At 20.9% G+C, this 13,502-nt stretch overlaps 4 protein-coding genes and 1 long non-coding RNA gene across 7 annotated transcripts; 3 read left to right on the top strand and 2 right to left on the bottom strand.

Moving 5' to 3' along the window:
- The first annotated feature begins 924 nt into the window (after nucleotides 1–924).
- LOC147658687 (uncharacterized) lies at nucleotides 925–2,104 on the top strand. Of its 2 annotated transcripts, none has more exons than XR_015292447.1 (2): nucleotides 925–1,194; nucleotides 1,509–2,104. It is a non-coding gene; the product is annotated as an uncharacterized LOC147658687 (long non-coding RNA). The 2 variants fall into 2 exon arrangements; XR_015292444.1 differs by having other exon boundaries at nucleotides 936–1,435.
- Nucleotides 2,105–4,338: 2,234 nt separating this feature from the next.
- On the bottom strand, nucleotides 4,339–8,065 carry LOC100864212 (S1 RNA-binding domain-containing protein 1). The gene is made up of 2 exons (XM_012493218.3): nucleotides 5,886–8,065; nucleotides 4,339–5,769 (listed from the first exon to the last, which is right to left on the bottom strand). The coding sequence occupies exons 1-2, from the start codon at nucleotides 7,749–7,751 to the stop codon at nucleotides 4,984–4,986; spliced, it is 2,652 nt and encodes an 883-aa protein (XP_012348672.2). The 5' UTR covers nucleotides 7,752–8,065; the 3' UTR covers nucleotides 4,339–4,983.
- LOC100864330 (uncharacterized) lies at nucleotides 7,627–10,166 on the top strand. Its single transcript, XM_012493223.3, has 3 exons — nucleotides 7,627–7,775; nucleotides 8,490–8,665; nucleotides 8,738–10,166. Exons 2-3 carry the CDS (start codon nucleotides 8,498–8,500, stop codon nucleotides 9,566–9,568), a joined length of 999 nt encoding a protein of 332 aa, XP_012348677.1. The 5' UTR covers nucleotides 7,627–7,775; nucleotides 8,490–8,497; the 3' UTR covers nucleotides 9,569–10,166.
- Nucleotides 9,821–11,574, bottom strand: Sgt1 (suppressor of G2 allele of skp1). 2 transcript variants are annotated; one of them, XM_003698309.4, is made up of 5 exons: nucleotides 11,015–11,574; nucleotides 10,819–10,929; nucleotides 10,506–10,707; nucleotides 10,243–10,439; nucleotides 9,821–10,166 (listed from the first exon to the last, which is right to left on the bottom strand). In XM_003698309.4, the coding sequence occupies exons 1-5, from the start codon at nucleotides 11,054–11,056 to the stop codon at nucleotides 10,059–10,061; spliced, it is 660 nt and encodes a 219-aa protein (XP_003698357.1). In that variant the 5' UTR covers nucleotides 11,057–11,574; the 3' UTR covers nucleotides 9,821–10,058. The 2 variants fall into 2 exon arrangements, with proteins under 2 accessions (XP_003698357.1, XP_012348678.1); XM_012493224.3 differs by having other exon boundaries at nucleotides 10,243–10,427; nucleotides 11,015–11,363.
- Nucleotides 11,350–13,269, top strand: LOC100870363 (uncharacterized). Its single transcript, XM_003698312.4, has 5 exons — nucleotides 11,350–11,582; nucleotides 11,806–12,207; nucleotides 12,292–12,496; nucleotides 12,622–12,837; nucleotides 12,915–13,269. Exons 1-5 carry the CDS (start codon nucleotides 11,516–11,518, stop codon nucleotides 13,162–13,164), a joined length of 1,140 nt encoding a protein of 379 aa, XP_003698360.1. The 5' UTR covers nucleotides 11,350–11,515; the 3' UTR covers nucleotides 13,165–13,269.
- The last annotated feature ends 233 nt before the right edge of the window (nucleotides 13,270–13,502 follow it).

The following is a 13,502-nucleotide window of genomic DNA, read 5'->3' as shown; positions in this document are numbered from 1 at the left end:
TCAGTACTTTACATTCAAACAATAAAATTTTAATAAAACGTAAATAACATCAAAATATTCTAATGTAAATTAAATTTAATTTCAACAAATAAAAATTTAACTTCATTATATATCTAATTGATTTCAATATATATATATATATATATATATATATATATATATATATATATCTCACGAAACTATTTATTCATTATATATTTTTATATTTTATAGAAAAAATCACACACACACACACATACAAACTGTATGTAAACTCAAAATCTGAACATTTTGGAATTAAAAATTTTATTCTATTTCGTTTCCAATACAAAAATAAAAAACGCTAAAACTGAAATTTGAGCATTGATTTAATTTTCTTAAAGTAATATTTAAAAATTAGAAGAAAAAAAAATTGATCTATATATATCATGGTAAAAAACCAATCCTTTAGAAAAATTTTTGAGAGTTTGAATGTTATGCCCAAAATCTTTAGCCGGAGAGCGGTAAGTTGACGAATAAACACTATGTTTGTTAAAGTAAAATCTATGATAGAAGAGGAATTGAAAAATACAAAGTTTATTTGCATGACAGCTGATATTTAGGAAGGAGAAGCTTTTTCATTGTAACTATGCATTGAATTTTATATAATTTTGAATGAAAATCCGTGCCATTGCGCATGTCGTCAGTTTAAAGAAATGCAATTCTTTGATAAGATTATTAATCTATTAGAAAATATATATAAAATTCCACTTGACTCCGCAAAAAAATTGTCGCCATTGTTATTCGCAATGCGAGCAATTTTTCGAAGGCATTCAAGATGTTTGGAATTAATAATACAATTGGGATGGAAAATGAAATAAAAGATATATCTTATAATAAAGATATAAGGTGGATAAAGAAACAGAAGAAGAAACAGAAGAATCAATAGAAGAAGAAGAGGAAGAAGAAAAAGGACAGGAGAAAAAAGAAGAAAAGCATTCATTGATTACTTTCTTCCGCAACATCTTCATTACTCAATTCATATATTAAATTTATGTATTTATGTATTATGTAACTTTAAATATGATATTGACCATCCAAAAAAACCAAACATTTTTCTAAATGCATAAAAGTTTGATGGAGAAATGCAACACATTTGAAAAGTAGTAGGAAAATCAAAGTCAAAATGTGTCTGTCAAAAATGTGATTGATCATACTTTAAAGAAACCATACAAGGTACGTTGGAATTCTGTGCATGATTCTACTATGGCCAGATAATATTATTTAAAAAAAATGAGTGAAATATATAAAGTTCTTAATATTAAGAACAATTTCCAAAATAATGACATAATATACATCGAAGAACATCTAAAATGTATTATATCGATCGCTGAAGCAATAGATATATTTATAAAATAAAAAACATGTGTTTCATGGGTTATTTTATCGATAAGAAAAAAATTAATAAATTTGATTGGTAAAAACTAGTTATATTGTAAGCCAATTTGTTGTAAAGTGTGGATTCAAAGAATTTTTCATTTTTACAACAGATGAAGCAAAAAATATTGCAATATCAATATTATCCCTATTTTAAAAATAAATTCGTATGTATAGAAAAATGTTAACGGAATCAAATAATAAATAAATTTAAGAAGAAAATAATTCAAATAATAAAGGAAAAATCGGCGATTAATCTATTACCAGCGACTGTAATCCGAAATCCGATGGTTTTTTTCTATTCTATTTCTGAAAGAATCAGATCGAAATCGATGACGAGATAAAAGCAACATTTCAAATCAGTGATCTTTTGTTGAATAAATATTGAATTCTATATATTTTCATTTGTAATTCTAATTTTTAAACATTTTATTTATTTTATTTTTAAATATCATGATAAAAGAAAGATTAGATATTGATTGGAAAATACTCAAGAAAAATTCGAAAGTGAAAAAAGTCTTCTTTTCACGAGGTTCTTCTTGTACAACAATGACAAACATTATAAAAAACAATTGACTTTACAATAGTAGTGATAATATATTCAAAAAATGTGTCACTTTAAAAGTTAATTTAAAAAATTATGAATCGTATTATGAATGGTGAAAAAACAAAATTCTTGATAGAATAAAAGAGAAATAGAAAATGGTGATATGGGTTTTATATTAATTTTAATAATTTATGTAATACATTTTTCTTAATTCAATATTATTTCAATATTTCAATATTAAATTATATCTTATTTAGAAAAGAAATAAATTCATTTTTAAACGAAGGTCTTCTTTTAAAAATGAAATATAATTTTTTAAACATTTCGCAGAACGATACTAAAATAGAAATTTCAATATACTTTTCTAAAATTTTCTGAAAATCTAAAACAATAAAAACAATAATCATAGATATAAACGATTCAAGTTGTTCATGAAAAATGCAAAAAATATGCAAAAATATCCATGGACAATTTAAATGAAAGTTTGATTTGATATCAAATTCTTTCTTTATGTAGAATTAAAGCGTATACTGACAAAAAGTTATTTATTATTATATGGAAGTAATTTATTTATGTATAGAAAATAAAAATAAATATTTTCAATATTTTATTGTTATTTTTTTAAAAATTAATTTTTAAATCGTATTTTTTCTGTTTTATAATAGTTTTATATATATTATTTTTATAAAGTTATATAAATATTATATATTTTATTATATATTAAATATTACATATTATATATATTTTATTATTTTAAAATACGAATAGTTTTTAAAAAAAATTTAAATATTTAGTAGATGAACGAAAACAGATATAAAAACATATAAAGGATGTTTGTCGTATATTATATATTAGACAAACATTTTTCAAAAATGTTAAGTTTTTGAAAAATTCAACAAATTAAGAAGAAGCTTTAGTTTTTTTATGATGAAAATTATATAAATAAATGTATAATAAAATTTTTTATTTATGTTTTTTTATAATGTCATTTTTTTCAAAAATCTATCATTTTTCAAAAAAACACTATCTCAATATAGCATCAACACATATGTATATATAGATATAATACAGAAAATTACACTAAACAATTTTTATATATTATTAATTATAATAATAATATTTAATAATATTTCATATTTTAATCATATTATGAACCAATAATTAATCAATAAATTAATTTTATTGATTATGCATATATAAAACGTTGGAAAATTAATTGTTATTGCAAAAATATTAATAAAATTATATTTGGTAATTTATAAAATAAAATTAATAACAAATACAAAAAATATAAAACATTAAGATAATAATTTTATACAGTTATGATAATTATATTATATTAACTATAATATTAACTATTGTTAGATTTATAAACAATAAATAAAAAAAAATTTTATTTATTATAATTTGTTCATCAAAAAAATTAAAATTTGTTAAAAAAAAAAAGAAATGAATTTAAATTTCATAAAAAAATAATTTTTTCAAAAATATTTTTATATAGATTAATAAATTTCGAGAAATAAAATATTCTATTCAAATTTTTAAATATTTTATTGTTTTATTTTGAATATTTTTTATCATTTATAGATATTAGAATAAAAAGATAATATAGATTAAAAAAATTAATTTCTTGTTTAAAATAAAAAAACAAAATAAAAAAATAAATTGCATCTAAATTCTTATGATTTAATGAATAATTGTGCTAAGTTTCATCAAAATATTACTCATTTTTTTCTTTGTCAAAAAAAAAAAATTGTACAATGTCAATAAGTATAATAATGTTCTGTATCGCAATTTCATCTATCTATCATAATAAATTAAGAAATAATTTTAATAACAATAATAAATCTAACAAACATCTAGCAAAACTGCTAATTTTTTGAAAGGTCTATGTTGTAAATATATATTATAACTGTAAATAAATACAATGTTTTTAAAGATAATATAATATTTTTAAAAATTATTTAAATAAATATGTATATATAAAATACAAAAAGAATCATATAATAAGTGAGATTCTTATTCTACGTAAATAAATGTATTAAAAATAAATATAATATATTTAATAACTTGATTTTATAAACAAAAAGAGGCAATAATTTGAGATTCTTAAGTAAATAAATGTATTTAGAAAGAAAAATCGATAACAAAAATTGATTTTATAAAATAAAATTGATTGTAATTAATATGAATAAAAAAATTAAACTTATTCTATGTATATTTATTTTTGTCTACATAAATATGTAGAATTTTGCTTACTAAATTTATAGAAATTAACTAATCGTCTCTCTATTAATTATCGTAGTGATTCATTTCGTTATAAATATCCATTTTTGCTCATCTTACAAAAAGACATATTTTTCAATAAATATGAATTCTAAAGAAACACACATCAATTACAAATTAATTAATTATGATGTTTTTATTTATAAAAAATTCGTGATAAAGAAAATTATATAAAAAGAATTTGATTTAATTGCAATTTGATTTATTATCTTATCTTTGAAAAACGTCAACGAAAATTAAAAAGTGTATGAATTTAATTATTATCAATTCGAAATAATTTCTTCATATTTTTTTCTAAAATACATTTTTAATAACAGATTATAAATTCATTGTTAATAACATTATATTTATTGAATATAGGAACTTGATATCGCATATTTTTAAAGATTTAAATATAATATTAAATCATAAATAACTAAATAATTGTAATCATAAGTAATAATTAAAAATTTAAAATACATCTATATATGTTTTAAATTATCATTTATAAAGTTTTTATTTATAATAATTTTTATTAATAATAAAAGAAAATAACTGTAAATTATGTACGTATATGTTTCATTTTTCTATATCTAATTTCACGAAATACTAAATTTATTATAACTATTACATTACTTTAAAAAAATAAAAGTTCTGTAAAAAAATCTAATTTATTTTTACATTTATAATGTAATATATAATGTTAAAAACATTTATACATTATATTTATATTACATTTATAATGCAAATAAATAATTACACAATATAAAAACGTATTATAAAATTTTAATTAATTCTAAATTAATTCTACTACGTTCCAAATCTACTGAAAGAACTTTTACTTCCACACGCTGACCTATTGAAACTGTAAAATTTTTTAACCATTTTGTTGGTATAAGTCCATCTTTACCTGTTCCAATATCTACAAATGCTCCGAAATGTGTAATATTCCGTACTGCACCTGTTAATAACATATCCACATTTATATCATTAATATGTAACATACTTTTTCGAAATAGAGGAGAACAAGTTTTCAATCGTATATCCTCATCTTTTTTCATAGATAAACCCTTAATTATTATTTCCATAGTTGTTTTATTTGTACCAAACTTTTCCGCCAAACTAGTAAATCCTTCTTTGGCATGCAATTTTACTTTTTCAATAAACTCTGTAGTTCCAAGATCCTTTAAGTTAATATTACAGAACTTTAAAAATTTTTCTGCTATTTTATATGATTCAGGATGTATCCAAGTCTGATCTAATAAATTATATTCTGTTTTGATTGCCTGCTTTGACTTCTTAATAGGCCTGAGTTTTTTTGAATTATCAATCATTGATGTTTCTGGCAATATTCTAATAAATCCGATACATTGTTCAAATACTTTACTTCCAATTCCTTTTACATCCATTAATTGTTGTCTATTTCTAAATGGACCAAATTCAGATCTCCATTCTAAAATATTATTTGCTCTAGATACATTTAAACCTGCAACTCTTTTCAAAAGACACTGTGATGCAGTATTCACATCTACTCCTATAAAACTTACAACTTCTGAAACAACCTGTAATAATTTTTGTTCTTTTTAATTATTGTATAAATTGAATTTCATAAATTTTATTCATCAAATTCATCAAATTTTATAACTTATAAATAAATAATATAAATTAATTTCCTTGCCTCATTTAATGATGTTAATAATTGTTTCTCTGGTAAATCATGCTGATACATTCCTACACCCAAATGTTTGGGTTCTACTTTTACTAATTCAGCAAGTGGATCTTGTAAACGTCTCGCTATAGAAATAGCAGAAATTAAATTCATATCTAATTTTGGAAATTCAGATTTTGCTTCTGGACTACAACTGTAAATTGATGCTCCTGATTCATCAACTATCGCATATGAAATATCTAATGATTTAAATGAATTAGACTTTATTAGTTTGTTTATAAACATTTCTGTTTCTCTGCAAGCTGTAGCATTGCCTAATGCTAAAATTGTCGCTTTATATTTAGTAACTAAATTTATTAAAACATTAGCAGATTCATTATAAGCCTCTTCTTTATTTTTATGAGGATAAATTACACCTGTTTCAAGTACATCTCCCTGTTCTGAAATTACTGCTAGTTTGCAACCATGTGAAAATCCTGGATCTATCCCAAGTATAATTTTTCCACGTACAGGTGGAGTAAGAAGCAATTGTTTAACATTATTTACAAAAACTTCAATAGATGCTATTTCTGCTTTTCGTTTCATTTCACTTCTTACTCGTCGTATTACTAATGGTTTAATAAATTTTGTATAAGCATAATCAATACTATCATTTAATAATTTAGAATGTAATTTTGATGCTGTCATAACTATCCTATAATATTTATAACAATAAGTTTTAAATTCTTTTTCAAAAGAATCAGGTAAAATTATTTTTATTGTAAGAATCTTCTGTGCTTCTCCACGATTAATAGCCAGTATCTGATGAGGTTTAATATATCTATTATTTGTATTAAAATCATAATATGTTTCATATTTTCTATGCATATCTTTTTCTTTGTTATCAACAGATTTATTTTTGGATTTACATTCTGTAGATTGTATTTTTATAATAGATTCACTTTGAAGTTCTTTAACTTTATCAAATACTGTTTTATTTTTATTTATAATATCTGCTATAATATGTATAATTCCATCTAAAATCTGTTGTTTAGTTTTAAGTCCATCTTTCTTAGAATCAATAATAGAAGGTAATGGTGGTAATTCCTGACCTTGCAATATAAGATCACTTATATGTCCCAAACCTAATTCTTTTGCTTTTTCTGCTAATGTTCGTTTAGATGATGGCTTAAATAAAGAATATATATGCTCTAAGTCATCCAAACATTTGGCAGATATAATCGCAAAATGTACATCAGGTGACCATTGTCCTAATTTGTCAATAGCTTTCAATATAGTATTAGCACGTTGTTTGATCATTTTGGCATGATCAAAACTTTCTTTTAAAACTCTTAGCTTATCTGGTTCCATGCCACCAGTCATATCTTTTCTATATCTTGCAATAAATGGAATTGTATTATCATTATTGAAAAGCTTTACAATGTTCTCTGCTATATGTTTTTCAACATTATTCATTTCACTAATATAATCTATATCAGTCCATTCTTTAAATTCTGTAGAATTAAAATTTATATTTTTTAATACTTGTTTAATATTTTCTGTATTAAAATCTTGTATTTCTTTTTCTTTTATTTTTATATTATCATTTTGTATCTTTTCTAAAGCTGTTGATTCTGTAATATCTATATGTTCTATTTTTACTTTCTCGTTTCTAAGTTGTATTATTGTATGTTCATTACCACATGTCATTGTCAAGTCAGTATTTTTTTTTTTTTTATTTTTTATAATTGATTTTTTTTTTTTTTTAATTGTTTTGGATACTTTTTCAGGTACATAATTTTCGTCACTTGAAATATTTCCAAATTCATTTTCAGAATCGCTTGAAATAATTACTTTTACTTTTGTTCGAGATATTTGTCGTGCATTTCTTTTCATTATAAAATTTTTTTTAAGTGATTGGTAAATATTTTGATTTCTTAAAGAAATATTAAAAATATAAATTAATGATAAATATCATTAACAATTATACATTGAAAAATTTAAGGTTAACTATTAAATATATGAAATATACGAAATTTATATATTTCTCATTTTTTTTTAAATCTTTTATTCGGAAATGAAATTATTATATAAAATTATTATGAAAATTATTATGAAAATTATTATGAAAATACAAAATTTCTATAAATTTATAAATGACTAATTTTCTAAACAAATTTGTATTTTTATATTACTAATCTTTGAAAATGAGCCTTAAGTCAAGCCTTTACATGTTTAGATTAATCTTGGATTGAAAAATTTTTAATATTTTTTTGAAAATTATATAAAAATTATATAAAAATTATAAATAAAATTATAAAATTATAATATAAAATTTTTTAAATATAAATTTTAAATTTCATATAGTTTAATATACAGATTACTTTACACATTTCATGAATGCTTTTATTAATTTTGTATTTATATTTAATTAAAAATTTTGTATTTATGAAATAATAATTATTTTTGATATTTATGATAATATTTAAAAAAATTATATTATTTAAATTTAATTTACATTTTGTGTTGATTCTAAAAATATAATAATTAACAAGCATAAAAATATATAATAATAATAAAAAATGAAATTATTTAATTTTTTATTGTAAATTTTATATAATTCTGATATATAAGCAAATAAAATGGCAGAAAAATTTCGATCACTGATCAAAATATTAAACAATAAAATAAATAAACATCACTTATTTAACAATGCAACAATGAAAATTAATATTGCTTCTGAAAAAGCACAAAAAAAGTTGAATAATATACAAAGTACTGTTGCTACAAAGTATGATATTCTAGCAAAGGTATGTTATTTATTTATATTTTTATAAAATTATAATATATATTTAAATATAAATTCCTTAATATTATTTCAGCAAATCAATCGTGATATTACATTAATTCAAAATATAAATGGAACACAATTTGAACCAAATCCATTACCAAAAAAAGTTGTCAAATGGTGGCAATGGTATCAACAATTAACAGGCTTAGATAAAGTTGAATTAGCCAAAGAACAAGTAATTTTTGCGCAAGATAAATTATTCAAATGTCAAGATGAGAGAAGACACTTAAATCGTGAAGCAATGACAATAAATGATAAATTAAAAGAAGTATATTCAGAATTAATACAAATTAAGAGAGATGATCCAAAATACGTTCAATTGACAATAATAGAAAATAAAAATCTTCAAGATCAAGCAAAAATTATATCACAGCTTAATTTATTAGAAAAAGAAGAAAAAGATTATTTTACATTATTGGCTACTGCTATTAAAGAATATCATGATAGTCAAACAATGAATGCTCAAAAGTATAAATATTTATCTATTCTTGCATCTGCTATATTAGCAATTATATCATTGATAGGTTCAATGATATACAATAATAAAAGAATAGCAAATATTCAAAATATTATATATGAAGCACAACAAAAAAATGAAAATCTATTGAGAAATAGCTTTCATTCATTAGAAAAAGATATAAATACAACTTTTAATAAATTAGTAGAAAATAATAATAGAAATATAAGTACAACTTTTCACAAAATAATAGAAAGTAATAATATAGTAGAAAGTAATAATAAACAAAATGTAACTATGGTTAATGAAAAATTAGATGATAATAATACAATAGAATTAGCAAGAGCTTATATTGTATTTGGATTATTTGTTGGTATATATATATTAAGTTCTTTAACTCGATAAAATTACTTTATAATTAATAATAATTGAATTAATTATAAATATATTATAATTAATAATAAATGAATTAATTATAATATAATTTTATTTGAAATAATTTTTAATAACAAGCATTTATTTATTTGTAAATGTTCTATAAATATATATATATAATACATATGTGTATATTTAATTATATACAATAAAATAAGAAATACATTATACACATGCATCTAATTGGAAAAATGTATTTAACTGAAAAATCTTGTTGCACAATTTAATCATATTTAATACATTTAATTTTTTTATTTTTTATATAAGGAAGAAAAATTACAATTTTTTCAGGAAAATACACATATATCATATATTTAATGAATTGGATAAATATAACATGATGTTTTTATAGATATAATTGTTTAATTAATTTTATTTTTAATATATGATTTTATTAAAAGTAAAATGAAATTGTTGGGTTAAATAATAAGCAATTTGAATTTTAATTACATGAACTATTTTATGTATTCCAAGGTTTCCATTCCATACCATCTGGTAATTTTACCTCAACTTTACCTTTGCTCACTTCTGACCAATTTGTACTTAGCACTGTACCACCAGACTCTTGCTATTTTTAAAAATATTACAATATTAAAGTAAATATAATATATTTATTATATATTTTTTGAAAAGAATTTACTTACAAAAGATTTATTCATTGCACGTCTAACTTCGTCAGACCCACTACCATATATCTGTTGAAATAAAGCATATAGAGCAGCTTCTCCTATTGGATTTTCTTCTGCTTCTTGTTTTTCAATCTCTTTTTCTACTTTATCCCAATCTCGTTGTTTCTTTCCACTTCCAGTTTTTTGTGGCTGATTTCCAGCTTGTAAAATTTCTTAAAAAATTAAAATTTTATTTTAATATAAAAATTTTTAATATAACATCAAAAACTTTACTTTACCTCTTGGTATATGTTGTATTGTCTTTTGTGCAATTGGATTTCCTTCCAAAGTAGTCCATGTAATTCCATCTTGTTTTTTCAATTTAATTTCTATTTTAGATGGATCTACTTTATGTGAACATTCTTCTGGTATTATTGCATGAGCCAAATCTAACTCCAAACTATATTCATTGCCTGATGGTAGTAGAGCAGATACACTTAACTAAAAACAAATAAAGAATAAAATAAAATTAACAATCAAAAGATAAAGTTTTCACGTTGACAATATTTATTTAGAAAAATATTATAAAAATATCTTAAATTAAATATTTACTGTATTTTTTTCGTAAATAACTTTAACATTTTTTGCACTTTTTGCAAGAATTGGAACTATAACATGACTTTCCGTTTGATACCAATCGTGCCTTATTTTTGGAATTGGCATCTATAAAAATCAAAAATTTTTATCTTACATAAAATATTGATATAAATATATTTATTTATTGTATAATATTTAACCACTTTCTTACTTCATTATTATTCACTACAGTCGGAGTTTCCTCGTTACCCATTAGATCAATTTTTGTAATTAAATATCAAACACAAATCATTGAAAGATTTGACACATTCATGTATATCGTACTTCTCGAAAGTTCATATAGATGATACAAATCAGGAGCGTAATAAGTAATGTTGTAATAAAGCAAATTTAAAATTTTTTATGTTTATAAGAATAAAATTTTGTTATACATTTAAATTCTTATTCCTCTTATTATTTGTTATAAGATGTTGTCAATGAAAATATAAAGTAAGTCATAATAAAAATAAATGACAGTTATGTTCTAAAATAAGTTACTTTTTATAGATCACATAGAAATTGAACCAAAATATTTTTACTTCCGGTACGAGAAATGGAAAAAAAATTAGTTTTCTGAACTGTTCGATATTTTGAAGAATATTTGAGAATTTAAATATAGATAAATATGATATATTTCCAATATAATAAGAAGTGAAACAATATTTTTTAAAAAATGAAACTATTAAGAGCGATTATTGATGATGTTATCATAGAACCATCTAAAGTTCAACCAATTATTGGTATTGTATTTATATTTATTAAAAATTACAATACTATTTAAAAGAATGCGTTTAAATCTTTTTGAAAAATAAAATTGCAAAGTAATATTTGTTATATATAATTTGTATGTATTTTATAATTAAGATTGTCAATTGTTTTTTTAAATTTATTTTTAAAGTATAAATAATTTTCATAATTTATATTGTGATTTATGTTTATATTAAGAAAATAATTATATTACAGTTAATTTTCAAAATGGAGAGCTCAAAGATGAGGAAGCCAAAAAAATGTCTTGTGGATTATTTTATGATCAAAATAAAAAGAAAACAATGTTGGCTTTATCAAATCAGCAAATTGTTTATAGAGGTTATAAACCAGATACAACTCAAGATTTGATGCGTACTATGCTTGTACTTCATAATAAAAAAACAGGAAAAGCAAGATTGGTTCAAGTTGAACGTTGGCAAGTGACTCCAATTTTGGAAAAATCAGCAATTAAGGATAATAGACAAGCTGAAGATGAAAAAATTGCTATGTTGAATAAACAATTTGGTTCAAAAAAGGTGAAAAGAAGAACAGAACAATTTGAAAGATTAAAAATAAATGTAGAATCTATTAAAGAACAGCTTGAGCAAACTGTATCTAGTGAGGATTTATTTTTATAAATGTTCATATTTTTATATTAATCTCGGTTAGAGAAGATAAAATTGAAATATGTTTTTGTTATAGATGTTGAAATTGATAGAATGGAATTATCAACACAATTGCCAAATAATGAATATATTACAAATATAACTTTGCCAGAATGCAACAGGGAAGCTACTAATGTAAACGATGTATATAACATATATGATATTATACCAGAAAATAAATTGGAAAATTTATATAATAATGTTAAGGAAATATTAAATAACAATTCTAATACTTTAGAAGAGTATGTTTGTTTTAAAAACATCATTCAATATCATTTTTTCAATATTGTTATTAATTTTATTAAATATTAATTATGTTTAATAAAATATTTAATAATTTAATTTAAATTATATTTTGTTATTTTAGAAATTCGAAATTTTTTATTCGAACATTACAATACTTGAAATCTGATTCAGATAATCTTCAAAAAACTACATTATTAATTTATATTCAAGCAATTGCAACATGGTTAAATATGCCAATTAAAGATGCTAAAAAACGTGGTATTAAAGTTTGTTTAGTATCTGAAGAAATTAATTCATATATAATAGACACATACAGTGTTCAAAGTAATCATGGACGGTATGTAAAAAAATATATATATATATAATAAAATAATAATATAATATATCTTTAATAATTTAATAAGTAATTTTTAGGCTGAGGCCAACTAGTGTAAAAGATAAAGGAGTGATACATTGTATGATATTAGCTTTAATAATTTGCAACTTTACATTAGATTTGGAATTATTTGCAACTATATTCAGTCACCGTATGGGTTTAAAAAAATTGACAGATCTTGCCAGAATTATTGGTGCTTTACCCAATAAAGAAGATAAAAAAATTGTCACTTTGAAAATACCATTACCAGCACCAGTGTCTATTATAAAGAAGGGAAAAAGAAAATAGATATCAGATATAATTTTATTATTGTAAAACATTATTTAATAAAGAACGAAATTATTATAAAAAATGAATTTATATAAATAAATTTATATTTAATTGAATGAAAAACATTCTTTTCATAATCCAACAATTCTTTAATACTTTTAAATTTTAAATTTTCCATTTTACAATTTTTTCAAAATATTTTTAAATATTTTGATAATCTTCTTTAAAGAAATGAATAGTGCTTGAATATCAATAATGATTAATGTGTATTTTAGAAATAATTCTAAATAAAATAAATCTATAATTTCGTTAGTAAATCATTGATATAAATTTTAAGAAAGAAAGACAGAAATACA

Source organism: Apis florea, unplaced genomic scaffold (genome assembly GCF_048593485.1).
Source record: "Apis florea isolate Af1SG1 unplaced genomic scaffold, ASM4859348v1 contig_1789_pilon, whole genome shotgun sequence".
NCBI lineage: Eukaryota > Metazoa > Arthropoda > Insecta > Hymenoptera > Apidae > Apis > Apis florea.
This window is presented reverse-complemented; position numbering and strand designations above follow the sequence as displayed.

Bases quoted from the DNA above. Each gene is read 5' to 3' on its own strand.
- LOC100864212 (XM_012493218.3), bottom strand. From the start codon at position 7,751: ATGAAAAGAAATGCACGACAAATATCTCGAACAAAAGTAAAAGTAATT. The intron at 5,770-5,885 runs GCAAGGAAATTA...AAATTATTACAG, and splicing joins TATTAACATCATTAAATGAG to GTTGTTTCAGAAGTTGTAAG.
- LOC100864330 (XM_012493223.3), top strand. From the start codon at position 8,498: ATGGCAGAAAAATTTCGATCACTGATCAAAATATTAAACAATAAAATA. The intron at 8,666-8,737 runs GTATGTTATTTA...ATATTATTTCAG, and splicing joins AGTATGATATTCTAGCAAAG to CAAATCAATCGTGATATTAC.
- Sgt1 (XM_003698309.4), bottom strand. From the start codon at position 11,056: ATGGGTAACGAGGAAACTCCGACTGTAGTGAATAATAATGAA. The intron at 10,708-10,818 runs GTAAATATTTAA...ATTTGTTTTTAG, and splicing joins TTATTTACGAAAAAAATACA to TTAAGTGTATCTGCTCTACT. The intron at 10,167-10,242 runs GTAAGTAAATTC...TTTTAAAAATAG, and splicing joins GTGCAATGAATAAATCTTTT to CAAGAGTCTGGTGGTACAGT.
- LOC100870363 (XM_003698312.4), top strand. From the start codon at position 11,516: ATGAAACTATTAAGAGCGATTATTGATGATGTTATCATAGAACCATCT. The intron at 12,497-12,621 runs GTATGTTTGTTT...TTGTTATTTTAG, and splicing joins AATTCTAATACTTTAGAAGA to AAATTCGAAATTTTTTATTC. The intron at 12,838-12,914 runs GTATGTAAAAAA...AGTAATTTTTAG, and splicing joins GTTCAAAGTAATCATGGACG to GCTGAGGCCAACTAGTGTAA.